At 36.9% G+C, this 18697-nt stretch overlaps 1 protein-coding gene across 2 annotated transcripts in view; it reads left to right on the plus strand.

Annotated features, from left to right (window-relative positions):
• LOC145678662 (uncharacterized) overlaps positions 1 to 15023 on the plus strand; it is a 54570-nt gene extending 39547 nt beyond the window's left edge. For both annotated transcript variants that reach the window (XM_081749044.1, XM_081749043.1), the window contains one exon: positions 13088 to 15023. In XM_081749044.1, the coding sequence (XP_081605170.1) occupies positions 13143 to 14885 (1743 nt within the window). In that variant the 5' untranslated portion in view covers positions 13088 to 13142 and the 3' untranslated portion in view covers positions 14886 to 15023. The remainder of the gene's footprint in view (positions 1 to 13087) is intronic.
• The last annotated feature ends 3674 nt before the right edge of the window (positions 15024 to 18697 follow it).

The following is an 18697-nucleotide window of genomic DNA, read 5'->3' on the forward strand; positions in this document are numbered from 1 at the left end:
AATTTCGTTCCTTCCCCCTCCCGGGCAGAATGGACTCACCCGACCTGGCTCGTGGCGTCCTGCAGTGTTGTGCAGTGGCTTCCTGGGAACGGAGTTGTTTTTCCGCGCGGACGACAATAACGCACAAAACAGGATCATTGTTGTGAGTGTTGTGTTAAATTTGTTTTCAAGTGTGTGGGTTTACGCTCTGTGACCAAAATGCCGCTTTCTTAATTGCCTCAGAGGGAATAGAAACCCGCGACCCCAACATTATGAAACTAACGCTTCAGCCACTACTCTAAGACATCACCGTTCTGGGAGAAAAAACTGGATGTGCAGTGAATTCAGTAATTACACACTTTTACGATTCCAGTGTAATAATGCTGAAACTTTCTGATTTCAGTCATGATAAAATAGTAAAGTATTATGCAGAAAGAATAGACCAGAGAATTCAACTTTAAATTGACAACTAAAAAGACATACAAACACGCAAGGCCATGAAGGAGAAATTGGCTTTTAGAGTACTTCAAACCCTTGACAGGCACAGTGCCGTGCCTTGATAGGAGCGAGCGGGGCTACGAACCGCGCGCCCTAGTATGGGAGCGCAAAATTAGGGAGAAAAAGGCAAAGAAAAGAAGAAAAAAGTATTAAAAGTGATCAAAATCAAGGAAAAGCAGGGTATATTGTTGAAATTTTTCCTACGCCAATTATGGTGACGCTTCGCGGCTTTTCTAGCTACCTCACTCATATGTACGGAGGCGCTGCCTTATGCTCTCGCCTCGGGCCATGATTTCTCACAGTACGGCACTGGACAGATACTCATATTGATTGGAATCTGGTGTTTCAGGGCACTGGAATATTTTTAAAAAGTTAACTTATTTAACGAAAATTCCTCAGTACCTTATGTTTCCTATTTTTACTCGTTTTACTCACTCTTACAGCTCTTCCAGTAACTCTTTAAGAACACGGACAAACGCACAGAAACATGGAGGACAGTAAAAATCACAAACACTATTCGCGATTTCTTCTCTTGCCTGAAGTAAAACAATAAAATATGGCGAGCATGTAATTTTTGGTCTTCCATCTTCTATGTATTGTCAAATCTGTAAAACCAAACCCAACAAAGAGCAATATTAATACAGAAAATGCTCAACATCTTAGCTATTCATGACATAACTATTGCATGATCTGAATAACTCTAGTATATCCACAAATCATCATTTGTCATATTTTACCGAAATACATCATGACTTTTCCGACAACCAGGTAATTTAAATGTTGTTAATAAGCAAAGTTCATTGATATCATCACTTATTCACTTACCCTCTTATTATTATCAAAACCTTTAGGATACTTCCCATAGATAGACGTTGAAACGTAGTAGCCAGGCTTGGTGTAGCGTGAAAGTAAACAAGTAAAAAGCAACAAGATGATATTTCCCTCCCCCAAACCCCCTACAATATAGTGTGTTGATTATTCAACAAAAAGACTTGGAATTCAATCAGAAAATTCATAAAATATAAAATATATAGCCAAGTCTCGACTTTGTAATAATAATAATAATAATAATAATAAATTAATAACAGAATTGTAATATCAATTACGTAAACAATACCTTCCAATAAAGACGAAATAATGCCACGACAGGATTCGAACCCGGGTTGCTGTAATGGCAGTTCTCTGCTTTCACACTTTGCCATTAATTCCTCATACAAAGATAAGAAAATAAATTAGTAGTTATGATAGATAATCATAGCACACACTATTTCTACACGTGTTCATGTAATTCAAAGAATGTGAAAATAATTTTTACCGTCTTTTCTTCTTTGGAAACTACAAAGTAAAGAAGAATTTGAATGTAAATCTGGATCATCGCTGAAAACGATGACGTAGCCTTATCTCGAACAACGTTTCGTGATATGTTTCTCATTGAGGAACGTCTATATAACTTGTTTTTGGGTTAAAGAAGAAAATCTTGAGTAAGTCATTGTGACACATATATGCAACGTCTCCTCATAGAGGGATAAATTGTTTAGTCTTTATAATTTGACGAACAGAGTGCTCCTTTAACCGTGTATATTCGACGATATCCGTTTGTGATAAGACAAAACGCGTTCGCCATATAATTTTATAATAAGATTACGCGCATCTATTTACTTTTTTCATAGTTCTCCAATATTCACTTTCTAATATTCGGCGACAGTTGCCATCGAAATTCATACAATTATACGCATAATAATAATAATAATAATAATACAACAAAAAGTAGAACTATTACCGTACCATGCAAACAGATATATGTGACAGGGCCCTCTTGGGTATGGCCACGGCCACATGGATCCTTATAATTTGTTTTATCGAATACCTGGCTACGCTCTTCTAAAAGGAAGTTCACAAATAACAATAGGACTTCATTTTGACAAGCGAAATTTAAAGCCCTATTTAAAAAGAATGAATCCCAAAGAGCAGAACTGCCATAACGTCATATTTATTAGGTATATTGAACCAACTGTATGAAGTTATTCAACACCTCATTACTAGGCCTGGACCCTTCCCAAATTTCCTTAGATAGATGTCCCTTGAGATGATATTTTTTCAATTAATGATTTTTTTTTTTTTTTTTTTGCCTGTTTTGATCAGTAGCGGCTCTTCCGATTTTGGGTCCCCAGAAAAAGATTCTAGCCCTCTTGACAGGAACGTAGTTTCAGGAAATTGAAGGAAAGGCAATGAAAGGGGGTCTAGAGGTGTCATACATCCGCGGGGTTCCAAGGAACAGAGGCTGTGGTCAGGGGTCTAATCCCCCAGAAACTGTCAGATTTACTAGAGTATCGGACATTTGACAAGAAGGTACTTTAAACCTCATTCTGCATACTAGGGACTCAATTGACAGAATTCTAAAGTAGGGCCCCAGAATCCTTACTCTGTAAGATTCGTACTTGAAGCCCTATAATTTTGCACTTGATTTGGACTTATCAGTTCTCATGTGTTGCATACTCTCAGTTCTCATGTGTTGGAAGGAGGCAAAATTAAACTTGAACGCTTGTGGAAGGTTTTGTCAATTATTTCAATATCAATCAAACTATTTGAATACTAATCTGGGCAGCCTAAGATTATTCCTTGTGATGCAGGAAATGGCTTTCGAATGAACACGCCCAGCTTTGTGGTTAGTGGTAACACCTTCTGTACTAACAGGGCTCCTCTGTCTTCATTGATGCCTAGCGCCGCCCCTAGGCGCGAAGATAACCTGCATTTGTTCAACTAACAGAATCTATGTGTTGTAGTGAGTTTCGCACTTCATTTCATCTTCTCATCTCATATCATTTTACAGTTATGCTTTTCCTTCACTGAATCTTATGTATTTCCCTTACCTCATGATTATGGTTAAAGGCCATAATGACCATCACAATTTGAACAATAAAGTTTATGTATCAACCCATATCCCAAACACTGCTTCCTGAACAGTATAATCTATTAAACATCTCTTCCCCTACAGAGGGCGTAACCCTCTTCGGGTAGTAGCTAGCGTCGGCTAGCTGGCAAAAAAATACTAATGCAGTAATCAAACTACGTTATAAGTTAGCTGATTGTTTTAAATTCTTTCCTGTGTCATTATTCATATCTAGCCCTATTCGTTAAACCGAATATTAAACTCACAGTCAAGAGAAATCAAAGAATTTAGATTTTTATCCATGTGTACTAGCAAACGAAGTCATGTGAGTTAATTACTTCTCTTACATTGTATGTAGTTATATTATTTCTTTGTAATTGAAATAATTATGAAATTGCATAGGTAGTGTAGTGTATACTATATATGCGGCATTTATGATATTTAGGGTGTATACCACATTTAGTGTATACTGTATTTTATTGCTACAAAATAATATTGTTTATTGCGTACTTTAAACCCTATGAATCTTTAGAATTCTGTCCCTAGTATGAAGAATGAGTGCGTTTGCACACGACAACGATAATATCGGTGGTCCCACCGATAATGTCGGCGGTGAAATCGACTTCAATGTATTCAAATCGTAGCTTGCACACGCCACCGATATTATCGGCCGTTCCTCCGACACGCAGATGCTGTCGGCCAAGCCCCCGATACTGTCGGCGGTACCGCCGACACCGATTTTGTCGGGGGCAATGTTTTCTTATGATTGGATGCACACGCCACCGATAATGTCGGCCGGCCAGCGGGTTAGATGAAGAGAGTGACAAGGCGCTGTGTATTTTTGTTTTTTTCTTTTCTTTGGAATTTTGTTGTTTTTCCATTTTTTCTATTACAATTGTATAATATTTTTTATTATCTTGTCCTATAAACAACTTTGGAACAGCTTATTATTTTTTTTACAGTCTCTGTTTTGGAGTAGCTAATTCCCTTTATTAAATAAATATAAAATGTTGGAAGTCTGAAGAGTACTGATTTCCCTCTAAATAGTTATCAAATAGAATATAGAAAATTTACATAACCAATTTCCGTTGATTATTTTCTACTTCCTTTTTTTTCTTTCTCTCTCTCTCTCTCTTTGATTGTATCTTTTTAAATCTACTAATGCATTTAAGTTTTATTATATTCTGGAAATTAATTCAAGCGTAATTTTCAATGTTTGATACTCTGTGAACATAAGCATATGGAAAAATGCTGATTATTATTACTTTCTTTTATTTACATCAGAATTGTGTGCACACAATTTTCCCGGTCTCACTCGATAAGCAATGATTGAATAGAATATTTATTGACAAGTAGAATTATTATTATTATTATTTTGAAACGAACCTAGGATAATCAAACGTTCCTTTCAAAGCCCCCGAGGACAAGTGACTCATTTGGCATTCTCTTGATTGTGATCTCAAAAACAGGGATGTGACTCCACGCTTCATTTGTCGCACATCTTTTCTCTAACTTCCAACGCTACTCCCATTTTTTAAAAGAATTTGTGGAATGGCAAATGGAAACAAAGACCAGAGCTATGTATGCAAGTTTTCCCTCTCCCCTTTGTACGGGGATCGACCACCTGATAGAGTTCTCCAGTTTAGCTATAGTGAGTGGGTGAAAAGGTTGTGTGCTCTTGTGTGTGTGTGTTTTTTTTTTTTTCGCTTGGAGGGTAACATAAGAGCTGCCTGGCGTCCCTTATTCCGATCTCCAATTTGTTCTTTTTAACAGGTCCTAAATATTGCGCGAATTACGACACTCTTCCATTTATGATTGAAGAGGTACTTTTCTTTCAACTGAGTCAGAAACACTATTCTAAAATAAATACAAATTTAGCAAAAAGAAAAACATATACGATAAATTCAGAACTATAAACAAAAAGCAAATTTCTTTTAGAATGTGAGGCCCGACCCTAGTACGAAATATGTTATAGCATTTAGGCCCAAGTTCGTGTGATAATCAAATAATCCCGAATTACAGAAACTTAATAATTATTGCAAAGTTGTGTTTTTATTTACAGCAATTAGAGGTTTAATTTTGTAATTGTGCTTTAGAAGTTCTCCAGAACATTTGACTTCACTTTACACCTGCAAAGACTTCACTCTACACCCACTGGACTCAGGGGCGGATCCGGGGGGGGGGCGATCCGGACTACATATAGTGTAACCAAACCCAAACTATCACTTAACTCAATATGATGTGCTTATTACGTAAAAAATACGTAAACTCGATTTAGGGACCGTTTAAAAATTTTGTGGCATCTGATCCAAAAGCTAATTAGTGGGCAAGGTCGCAATCTTTTGATGCGTTTCTTTCCTTTTTTATTTCTTTCTTTCTTTCTTTTTTCTTTTTCTTTTTCTTTTTTTTCTTTCTTTTTTTTTTTTTTTTGATCATTCCTAAAATTCTTGGCCAAGATCGCAATCTTATGATCAATTTTTTGGATCATTCCTAAAATCCTTGTTATTTATTTGTTTTTATTTTGTGTGAATACCTATTACAATCAAGGTAAGTTATAGTATTAACGAATTAATTCACTTGACTGATGTTGAACTAAAATCCGTCGTACTTGTCTTAATTAATGTATGCATGGACAAATAAACGTCGGATGTTCTAAATTTATCATTTCTCTTCTCGTTCTTTTTCTGTTTGCTCTGCCTAAAATGGAAACGTTTTCGCGACTAAGATCCGTCAGTGGTTAGGTTAGGTTAGATGAACTCGATCTGATATCTGAAGTGCTAAAACTACAACATGATATACTAGAACGTTTATTGCTAATTGCAGATATTGTACACTCATGTCCAAAATGATTGCCGCATATGTATAACTGTCTTCTTGTACGAATATAATTTGGTAATGAGTATGCAGGGTACTTTTAATACCGATACTGTGTGTATAATCGGGAAATGTATATTTGTGGTAAATTTCGTAGGAAAAGAATTATAAATACGAAAATTAGAATGAGTAAATCAAAATGTTGCTAAATGGACAAGAAAGTTTATTTTCGTTTTATTGTTCTTTTTACTGGTCTTTTGACATGAAATTTTCCACATACATGTCTTTGCAAATTATACACATACTAACATTATAATAAATACCTGTAGAAATCGTTATCAAATTATATTCCTACATCAACATATTTATAGACATGCGACAATAATTTTGGACATGAGTGTACCTTTATCGCAACATTGTAGGTAACTAAATTCGTTTAAATTTATAGCCAATGTAATTTTGTATTTTGTAATTTTGTAATTTTTTACCAATATGACTCATATATTCACGAATGTATTAATAGTCTTGATGACTACCGTATGCATATTTTGACAAACTCTCCTCTGAACCGTCATTATTACGCTTCTTCACATTTTCACACATTGTAACACCACTTTATAACTTATACATGCCTTATGCGGGTTTGTTTAATAAGCAAGTTAAATGCTCTTTGTGATCCTAATGAAAAAAAAGTATTGGAAATATATTTACAAGCACATTTGTGAACCGCGGCGCAGTCTTACAAAGATTGAAAATCACTGTTCCAAGTTCTTTAATGTTCTTTGAAACGCAAGTTCATTTATTTTGATTCACTCATGGTCCAACTGAACCGATGTCACTCGTATAGGACTTCTGAACCATTTCCCGTATGCACAACCAGGCCGGTAGCCAGCCCAAAAATGTAGGGGGGAAGAGGCAGAAGTTAGGGATGGCCCGATCCAACCATATAGTTCATCACCATATTATAGGTCATTTGCAACCCTACCGTGAAAATTTTAGGAGGGGGCAGCAAAAATTTATGTGGGCCGCCCCCCTAGACCTCTTGGATACGGGCGGATGGGCCTGTGCACAACCTATAAAATTTTCAAAATCAGCCTCAACACTTTTATTTTCACTTCAAATACCAGTAAACAAGGTTCTTCCAAGGACACCTTCAAATTATTAACGTGTTCTGGGGGAGCCGACACCGTTCTGAAGTTAAAATTCTATTCATTGTTGAAGATGATCTCTCGACTGAAGCGGTACCGATTGAAACAAGCACACGTTTTGTTGCCAGAGCTGACAAATTAGGAAATATAATGGATTTATATTCTTCACAGGAAAGTTTCATTAGAAATCCCTTGAAGAAACTTATTCTTTCAATCGTTTGAAAGTTCTATATTCAAATAGGACTTCTTCGCACAAAACATGAAATAATTGTGAAAAATCGCCTATTCAGGCTCGGATCAAGGCAGAAGTTTGGAGGGTGTTACTCGAAGTTTAGGGGTGACACCCCCTATAAGGGGGGTCTGGCGGAATCCCTGACTGGATAAAACGCTTGTTTGTATAATTGTTCGTCAGAGTTAAAGCCCGTTGACGGGAAAAAACGTTCTTTTCCATTGAAAGTGATATTCTAGAAATTATTGCCGTAACGTATACCCACTCTTGAATATTTTAAAATATTTTTAATAATAATAATAATAATAATAGATTTACCTTATTGCAACTGCCAACATTTCTATGGGTGGAATACCGGGTCTCATTTCTGTATGCTGGCGCTGAATATGGTTTCCAATTCTTTCTATTAAAAAATCAAAAGTTTGTGTGGACATGCGATAGTAATTAAAAAATTTTGCATTGTCTTCGCGTAATTTCTCATATAGTGTATAAAAAGCACCTTCTACATAACGCACAGTCAATAATGGATGAACCCAAAGCTTTCGCGATCTACATTTCCTGTTTCTACGTCTTAAGTACAACAAGGCAAGAAGATATCTCTTATTGATAGCTGGACTCATCTTCTCTCTTTCACGTCCTGTCCAATACTAGTCTCAGCGCCGACATTATCGGCCACGTGTGCAAACTATCGCCGACACCGATATTGTCGGGGCTTCCACCGATATTGTCGGCGACGTGTGCAAAGTACACCGACACCGACACCGATATTATCGGGGCTTCCACCGATATTATCGTTGCCGTGTGCAAACGTCCTAAGGTTTAAAGGATCTTCTTCCAAATGTGCGATACTCTAGTAAATCTGAGAGTTTCTGGGGGATTAGACCCCTGACCACAGCCTCTGTTCCTTGGAACCCCGCGGATGTATGACACTCCAAGATCTACTTTCATTGCTTCCCCTCCAATTTCCTGAAATTACGTTCCTGTCAAGTGGGCTAGAAATCTTTTTCTGGGGGGCCCAAAATCTGAAAAGCTGCCACTGATCAAAATAGGCAAAAAAAATCGTAAATCGATTATCATCTCAAGGGACTTCTATCTAAGGAAATTATGGGAAGGGTCCCGGCTACTCTTCAGAGCCTAGTAATCAGGTGTTGAGTACCTTCATACAGCTGTATTCAATATACCTAATAAATATGACGTTTTGGCAGTTCTGCCTTTTGAGATTCATTCTTTTTAAACAGGCCTTTAAACTTCAAATGTCAAAATGAAATTCTATTGTTATTGGTGCACGTCATTTTAGAAGAGCGTAGCCAAGCATTCGATAAAACAAGTTATAAGGCTCCATGTGGCTGTGGCTGTACTCAAGAGGGAACTACCATATATATCTTTTCGCATGAAATTAGTTCTACTTCAGTGCTAGTATGTAAAATTATTATTATTATTATTATTATTATTATTATTATTGATTCACGGCGCCCAGGCGGGAATCCCCGCCTTCCAACACTAGCCAGTCTGCCCCTGGCAGCGAGGACTTTATTTTGGCAGCGCTCCTTTGATTCATCGCCAAGAATTCCGAAGGAACCAATACGAACTGTCGCGAGTCATTGCATGCGGTTATTATTATATATTACTTTGTCCAGACGAATTGGTTCTAAAGTGAGTTCCGGGGGCAAGAGTAACCCCTGTGTATACATCATGAAGTGAAAGATATTGAAATGAGTGCGTATAATTGTATGAATTTCGATGACAACTGACGCAGATCATTAGAAAGTGAATATGGGAGAACTATAAAATAAAGTAAATAGATGCACGTAATTTTATTTAAAATTATATGCTGAACGCGTTTTATTTTATCCCAAACGCTTATCGTCGAATATACATGGTTACAGGAGCACTCTGATTAGCCAAATTAAAAAGACCTCAATCATCTATCCCTTTGCATTGGACGTCTGCTTTATCGCCTCCGTGGCAAATTCGGAAGAATACGCGCCTTCGGATTGTAAGGTTGGTGGTTCGCGCCCGCGTCCGGGTGCTTTTTAAGTGTTTTTTTAGATTCACTGTAATGTAAACAAATCACACATATAGGGGGAGTAATTTTGTGGTTCATTGGCGTTTCATCGCGTCTCTGCCACTGGTGGAACGCTAGTAGTATAATTTTCAAAACGGAAATGGGGCCACAGCGGATCGTCGCTGCAGGGTATCTAATTTTGCCAAGAAGTCGCTAGTTGCCCATCGCTGGTCCACCAACGCTTGTAGCATGGGATAGTTTGAGTTTCAGGTTGTTTAAATTATCACGTTTCTTTTTCTACCTTTCACAAAAAACTACAAAATAACGTAATAAACAGAAAAATATATAAAAAGACCGAAGTTTGAGAGTTTGGGACACATCATATCTTCGAGGGCCAACGGTTATAGAGTTTTATTACCTCAATATCGAGTAACCTAGATAAAACGTTGAACTCGATAATCTGCGATGTATATTACTGGCTCGTGAAAGAATATAATTATAAAAAAATACTCGAAGAGAGAAATTTAAACTGTAGTTTCACATAACATTAGTCTCGATGCTCAAGCATGACGTTTAACTTCCTGCTATCTAAATGCTGCAACTACATCCAATAATACTACTTCAGTCACTCATTTTCAACAATTTACTTTGACAATTTAGATTTGAATTCTCTTGACTATTGTTTCTACATAACACACTCTACTTTATTATGACCGAAACAAGAGTTGTACAACATTGATATGGTAAAATTGTGCAATTTGCTTGAGACACTTCACACCAAGTTTTCCCCCTTTTAATTGACAGCGATGTCTTAGAGTAGTGGGATAAGCGTTAGTTTTACATTCCGGTGGTCCTCGGTTCGATTGCCATTAAGTAATTAAAAGTAATTTTTATAATTTGTAATGTTAATACTTCCAATGTAAGATAACAGAAAATATTCAATTTTTCTCGATTTTAGTGTTGATACGACTTTCTTCAGTGCACTCGCAATAGAACAGTGGCCTACAAGATAACGTCAGCCGTATTAACCTTGATTCGTACTGTCTGTGAATGTAACGTGTTTAGCAAACAATTGATGAATCCGTAAGACATATTGTTAGTATAGGTCAAAAATACTACTGATCAAAAACAAAACATTTCACAGAAATTGCTTATATTTCTACTTCTTCTTCTTCTTCTACTACTACTACTACTGCTACTACTACTACTACTACTACTACTACTACTACTAGAAATATTAATATTTTAAGGAATTCACCATTTCAAATACGTTCCATATCAACAAAAAGACTTCAAATTGAATAATCAAGAACTTCATATAATATAAAATATGTAGCCAAGTCTCAACTTTCCAACAACAACAACAACAACAACAATAATAATAATAATAATAATAATAATAATAATAATAATAATAATAATAATAATAATAATAATTGCCCCATCCCAAGAATTTGAGGAATACATATACATTAATCGATTGTCTACTAATGTATCAATACAAAATGTGAAAGCCTTATGTCGGTAGTGCTCTTGCCCTCCTCAAGCGAAGTCCGAAATGACGCCCCTAAACTTGATCACAATTGTATTGGAAATTGCACCCTGTTCTTCACTAACTATTATATAAAAATAACACAGTGGTCAAAATTTAGTTCTAACTCTTTCAACATTGGCATTTTCTTTACAGTACTTATTGCAATGGACATATAGTAATCAGGCGCGTGCCCAGAAGCTTTTATCGAGAGGGTTCCAGTATTTGGGGACTACAGCACAATACAGTGTGAGCACAGAAACAGTCCCAGGTTTCAAATTAGTGTAAATTTAATATGCGAAGGAATGTTTCGCTGAAATTTTGAAAAGTGATACATAAACTCAAAAAGTTTTTCCAGCAATAATTGAAATCACAAACACTCGATGTGCGCGCCACCTGTAACGCGGGAAATATCGAGGCGGTAATCTAGCTCCAACCACACGTTGAGAAGCATATCCGGTGTGACGGAGTTGACAGCATCACTGATGCGTTCTTGGAGATCGTTCAGAGTTGCGGGTAGTGGAGGTGCATACACTTACTGTTGTTTGTGGCATCTGCAACTCTCTGCTAGCTTTACGTGTAGACTTCTGTGGGCTGTGTACGAAGGCTGCTCTTACGCGCTGCTATTACGGAGACTGGACGTCGCCCTGAATGTCCTTTTCTTTGATCACAAATGCACCCCGTCTCAATAAACGTTCTATGCCACTTCACAATGGATTTGTGTGTGGGTGGATCAGCATTAAATTGTCATTTGAAATCACGCTGCACTCTCACAAACTGCTTGTTTTTGCAAATTGTAAAACGCACTAGCTTCGTTGCTGTGGGGTGAACGCCATTTTCGATGATACTGCTCTCTAGCTGCCCTGGTCAGAACTAGGATTCTGAAAAGATAGATGGGAAAATACTTTGAGTTTACTGAGCTCTGTACAAAATTTCATGTAAATATTCAATTAAATGTAAATTATATTGCACTTTAAAATCAGGTACTGTTTCTGTGCTCACCCTGTACAACTATGTAATATTACACCAGTATCATTCTATTTGAAAAGGTCAGAAATTTTTAAATATTGACACTTACATAGTGAGAAAATATGGTAAAACTACATTGTGTTTATAAGAAAAGAAACAGTGCATATAGGCTATGAAACAAAATCTTTAGATTTTTAGGCTACATCAATAAATTCTTTCCCATTCAAGTATAATTTTATGAAGAATATGAACAAACATGTGTTGAGTTACAGTTTTTTGAGAGGAGGGGATCTGCAGCCAGTGTACTATTTTTACATTATACAGGATGTGTCTAAACAACACCGGCAACGTTTGGAAGGTAATTCCTAACACCAAGATAAGACGAAAAGCATAGACCAACCTGGGTGCACAAATGCTTCCTTTCGGAGTTATACGCTGCCGAAAACATGAAAAATGTAGTTTAAAGGTTCAGAGCTCCAAAACTATGGAATCTACAGTAGTCAGGTCAAGATTTCACTTACGAATTAATATCCGCGCTATCCAAACATACATTTTTCAGAATCATAAGGTACTCACGGAACAATTTTTATGGAGGGACTTTGGTTACGGGCACATAATTTTGAAGTATTCAAAAACTACCGTATAAAAATTGTTGCATAAGTAACGCAGGATTCTGAAACATGGATATTTGGATAGGGCATGTACTAGTTTCTTAATAAAGTCTTGACCCGACTACGGTAGGTCCCATAGTATTGGAGCTATGGGCCTTTAAAGTTCATATTTTTTATTGTTTTCGGCAGCCTATAACTCCCAAAGGAAGCATTTGTGCACCTAGGTTGATGTATATTATTTGTCTTATCTTGGTGTCAGGAGTCACCTCCCAAACGTTGTCAATGTTGTTTTGAAACACCCTGTTTCTGTATTATTGTATTATTATAATAAGTAGGCCTATTAAGTTCATCGTATCAAACAATGTTTTTTCCACAATGTACTTCTTTAAAAATTATTTTTTTGTACTTTGCAGATTTATACACAACATGCCATGATAGTTATTATACATTAATAGTATAGCTCTCAACATGAGTGGAGGATTCCATATACCAATAGCAAGTAAGGAGTCGAGAAAAATTCCAGCTCCGCCTACATTCAGGTCCGGATTCTCCACAGATCCAAATATGAAACGCCCGTCGACTAGTCCTTCCACAAAGAATAAAGAACGAAATGCAGAGGGAAAAGTTTCTAGTAAACCCAGCACAGCCTACAGTAAGCAAGTTAGGAAAGATTCAGGCACATCTCTACAATCTACAAAAGCTGCAAGGAAAGCAACACCAACAAAGGAGCAAAAAAATTTGAAAATAAACCCCAAAGAATTAAAGGCAAGACAATTGCTACCTGACAAGAGTGATCAACATCACTCGAAATCATCCTTAACACATTTTCTATTTGGTAAAAGAGATAAAGATGATTCACGTACTTCTGTACATAGCTCAATACTAGCAAATAAACAGCCAAAACTATTCAGCAAGGATAGTGTGAAACATATGTCGGTCGTAAAAACTGACAAAAGTAATTTAAAAGTACATACGAAAGAAACAAAAGGGAAAGCTACGAAAAGATCTGCTGTTAAAAACGACTCAAAGTTTCCTTCAACAGGGAAGTGTGATTCATCTACGAAGAATATGATCCGTGATGAAAAGAATAGGATTAGTTCAGTAGTTAAGCTTTTCAAAAGCACAATGGGAAGAAAACCTCGTGACAAAGCTTTATTAAGTGACGAGCATGAGGCAATATATTCAGATATGATGGACGATAACAATAAAATCATATACAATACAAACGACTTTGAGTTTAAGCATACTGATTCTGAGGAAAATAATACTGACTGTGACAAAACACATCCTGATTTTGACAACAAATACCCTGATTCTGACAAAAGCAGTGATTCAACGACCAATAGATACAAGATAAAGGTAGAGACAAGACAAAAATCAACTATTCCACCATCTGCTCGAAAATCAAGCCATCAACGTGATCTTAATCGATTTATGAGAGACCACCGATCACCAACAAGAACTGCGTCACGATCTTGCACTCATCACTCCATCATAAACAGATCTTCTTCAAGAAACATACGACATCCTCCTTCTAATGTTTTGTTAGCATCACAACAAGAGAAGAGCGCAAACTCTGTTAAGCAACTATTTTTTGGTAAATGTTCCAGTGATAGCATTATGGAAGAAGAACAAAGCGACATGCTTAATTTTTTCAATGAGAAACTTGGTATTAATCGTGTTAAAATATCCGGAATGTGTCTTAATGAGGACAATGATCTTCCAAGAAACTATAGTATTGGCTTCTCTAACAACAGTAACAATTCAATTGAAGTGAATTACTTTTCCAATAGAGTCCACGAGTGGATTTCAACTCCTTTCGACAGTTCAAATACTCTTTATCATAATTTAAGTGATTCAGGACGCCCTACTCCAAAAGGAACAACTATACGTGGACAGCACTCAGATCTGCCGCTCGAAAAGGATTCATTTGTGTTTGAAACTTCTGATGAAGATAAGAAAACTACTCAGAAAGAATTTAAAGCTGTGGATAATTATAATTTCGGAAAAACTATCTTTGAGATGAAAATGGACTTGAGAAACAAAACCGACGAATTAATTAAAAATTTCGAAAATAAGGTGAAAAACATGTGTGAAACTGCTAAGAGATCTTACACCCGTGCTTACGATGAAAGAATTTCGGAGCTTTATAGAAATGAACACTGGGAACATCCAATTTATAATCCCAGAACTATTTTTAAGCTGAAGTAGTATCCAAATATATTTAGCTGTCATCAAGATCTTGGAGAAAATGATGTTGTAGAGTAGTTTACAAAATTTATGTGTGTACTCAAAATAGCACAAGTCAAAAGCATTTGAATAAATTAAGGCGTTGATCGACAGTAATAATATCTTGTATCATTAAAAAAATTATGGAAATTAATTTGTAGATTAGTAATACGCGTGTGTTAAAATTGAAATCAGAATTTTCAACTTTATCCTATACAGGGTGGTACAAAAATTTGTCACAATATTTTGGGAATAGATTCCTCCCATCAAAGTAAGATAAAAAGTTCATACGGACCTGTGGTCGGAAGTACCTAGTTTTGTAGTTATAGGGTGCAGGAACTGTGAAAAAATGAACTTTGAAGGACTAATATAGGACTAATTGTAGTCGGGTCCAGACATTACTAAGGAACTATTTAACTAATATGTGAACTATCAAAATTTCCATCTTTCAGAACCTCTGGTACTTGAATAATCATTTTTAGAGAGGCTTTTTGGAAGTACTTGATCACTCTCAACCTAGCTCTCTAAAAATTGGTGCCCAAGTACTGGAGCATTCTTAAACATGGATATTTGGTTAGTTTCTCAGTGATGTCTTGACCCGACTACGATAGGTCCGATAGTAATGGAGCTATGAACGTTTAAAGTTCGCTTGTTTCATGTTTTCGGCACCCTATAACTCCGAAACTATCCACTTTTGAGCACAGGTCCATATGAATTTGTTTCCTTATTTTGATGTGTGAAATCTGTTCCCAAAATACTGTGACACATTTTTGTAACATAGTATACCGCAAATCTTGATAATGATATTTTTATGTCATATTACCTACCTAACTGGAAATCTGTAGGAAATACGAACTTTTTCCTTTTTCCACACTTAAAAAGGGACCAAGAGTGAACGTAGCTAGCAAGGATTTATAAAATAGAGGATCTGCTCATATGCATCTTCATCCTATTAAATCAATGAAGCCAAAAAAAAAAAAGCAACCGATGATCGGCACGTCCACTCTCGTTGATTGGCTACTCTCATTTCCACCATGAATCTTGGCTCAAAACATTGCGACTTTTGTTGGGTGGAGTAGACGTGACGAAACTGTGACATATGGCTTATCGATTTTGTTCTATAGGCAGATCCTCTATTTTATAACATGCTTGGATTATACACACTTTTCATTATAATGTCTTGAGTCTAGGAGATTTTTCTTTCTAGAAGAAAATGTACAATAGATCAGTATAAATGACAAATAAATAAATGCAGCTGGACCAATGGAAGCTTGATTAACCTACAGGTTTTGTCCGGGAAGTAGTAGGACTGATTTTATCCAGCCAAAAGCTGGTGAAGGAGGGGAACGTTACTGCGTTGGTTGGGTGGTATTGGGTCTTTGTTACCAGCGCACCAGTTGCCAGTCGTTCCCAATCCTTCACGTAGTGTAGATCGAGTTTAAGGTGAACTTCTTTTAAGGTGCCTTGTCATCTCCACTATGAATCGTTTGTTAGAGCAGTGTTACGCAGTGAAGTTTCTTGCTTTTTGAGCACGGCCCCGCGCCAAAGCTCTAAATGGCACACCCGCGTCTTATTCCGCCCGAAGAAAGCCAGCATAAGCAAGTCGAGAATGAATTGATATCATTCGTCTTTTTTGACTGCAAAGAAGTTGTTCACAGAGAGTTTGTACCGCCTGGTCAGACTGTGATCCCTGCACTCTACGTGGAAGTACTTAAAAGACTCAGGAAACGAGTCGCCTGCGTCCGTCCAGCAATCACTGGATCATGGACGCTTCATCACGACAATCCGCCTAGCCACACCACCTTTACTGTCATGGACTTCCTGACCAAACATGGCATCACATTGCTTCCCCAGCCGCCCTACAGCCCAGGCGTCGCTCTTGTAGACTTATCCCTCTTCCCCCGACTAAAAAGGGTCATGAAAGAACGTCACTACGGCTCGGTCCAGGCCATTCAAGATGTCGTAACGAGGCAGCTAAAGAGCATTCCAGTTTATGCGTTGCAGGGAGCCTTCAGTGATTGACAGAGTCGCTTTAAATGCTGTGTTGATGCAGAAAGGGCGTATTTTGAAAACTATTAAGTTGATGTGTCAAAATGTGAATATATATTTTTTAATTCAGCAATACTACTTTCCGGATAAACCCTGTATTCCAATTGTAATTTAGCCTAACCGGCATAACCGTGGGACGTTAAACTTAAAGATTTCATTTCATTTCATTTTCCAATTGTAATTTATTATATTAAATAGGAAACTCCATAAAGAAATTTACGAATAACTATGATTGTCATGTGTACACCATATGAAGGACGAAGTATGGAAAGGCGATACAGAACATGAATTATCCTTAGGCTAGTATTCTACAAAGTACTGAAAATAGCGATTACTCTTCTTCCGTCAACAGCTATGTAAATGATTTTTTAGGGGTCGAGAACTTTAAATTGGCAACGCTGTTTTCCGTGGCAGCTGATATTGCGTTCTCGGTTATTTTGAGGTTAGCTTGGTTTGGCAGTTCATTATGAATAGACTCACGCCGGCAAAAAGTTTGCGAATTGTGCAAATGTATCTTGAAAACTATGGTTCGACAAACTCATCGATTATTACGTGCATTTTACGGTGCTAATAATCGTCCATCAGAGTGATTAATTCGAGAAACTACGGATCGTTTTTGCAATACGTTTACTCTAAACTATAATACACATCCGGTGGAATCATTGGTCCATATGTCTTCAAAAATGATGCTGATCAGAACGTTACAGTCAAGGGTGAACAGTATAGAGACATTATTACTAACTTTTTCATGCCTTAATTGACAGACATTAATGTTGCAGACATGTGATTTCAGCAGGGCGCGCCACATGCCACACAGCGCGCCCTATAATTAATTTACTGAAAGAAACATTGGACGAACGATTAATTTCACAAAATGGACCTGTTAACTGGCCACCTCGTTCGTGCGATTTGACCCCATTAGATTATTTTCTCTAGGTATATGTAAAATCGCATGTCTACACCGAGAAACCAGAAATAATTGAGCACTTGGAAGCCAACATTCGACGCGTTATTGCCGAAATACAGCTATATTTACTACGAACAGTGTATGAAAATTGGACCTCCAGATTATGCTATGTACGCAACAGCTGCGGTGGCCACACGCCCGAAATCATATTCATACATGAATGCCAGGAAATAATCTGTCAAATAAAGCCAATTTCACGGATATTAAAAACATCTTTCTGTGTTTTATTTCAACATAAAGTTATCCGCCTCTAAGAAGAACAACCTTTATTTACATGAGGACGTATTTGAAACGAGTGTGCGTTCTTGCCACGAATGTCTGTGCTTGAAGCTATCGCGTGCTGAAAGCTTAGGAGGTGAGTAATGTGCTGTTTATCACACAAGTATCTATAAAGGAAAAGAAATATCAGACAGTATCGGATGCATCAATTAATCAGTAACATTTTACTTACTGAATACCTTTGTATTAAACATCCTATACTACAACAATATCCTGACATTTTTTTCGAACCTACATAAATTGAAACACACGAGGTGTGTTTTTTAAAGTAAATACCGTTCTGATTTTTTTAAAGTATACTTTTCGTAAGAATTTTATTGTAACATGAAAGTCCGTACCTTAATCTACTTTTCTACATAGTTTTCACCTGTATTAAGGCACTTTTCGTATTGTACAAGCTTCTGAATATCATCTTCATAGAAGTCTACCGCCTGATTTGACAACCATTGCAACACGGCTGTTTTGACCTCATCATCGCCGTTGTAGCTCAACTTTCGAT

Source organism: Thermobia domestica, chromosome 2 (genome assembly GCF_964235325.1).
Source record: "Thermobia domestica chromosome 2, izTheDome1.hap1.1, whole genome shotgun sequence".
In the NCBI taxonomy this organism is placed as follows: domain Eukaryota; kingdom Metazoa; phylum Arthropoda; class Insecta; order Zygentoma; family Lepismatidae; genus Thermobia; species Thermobia domestica.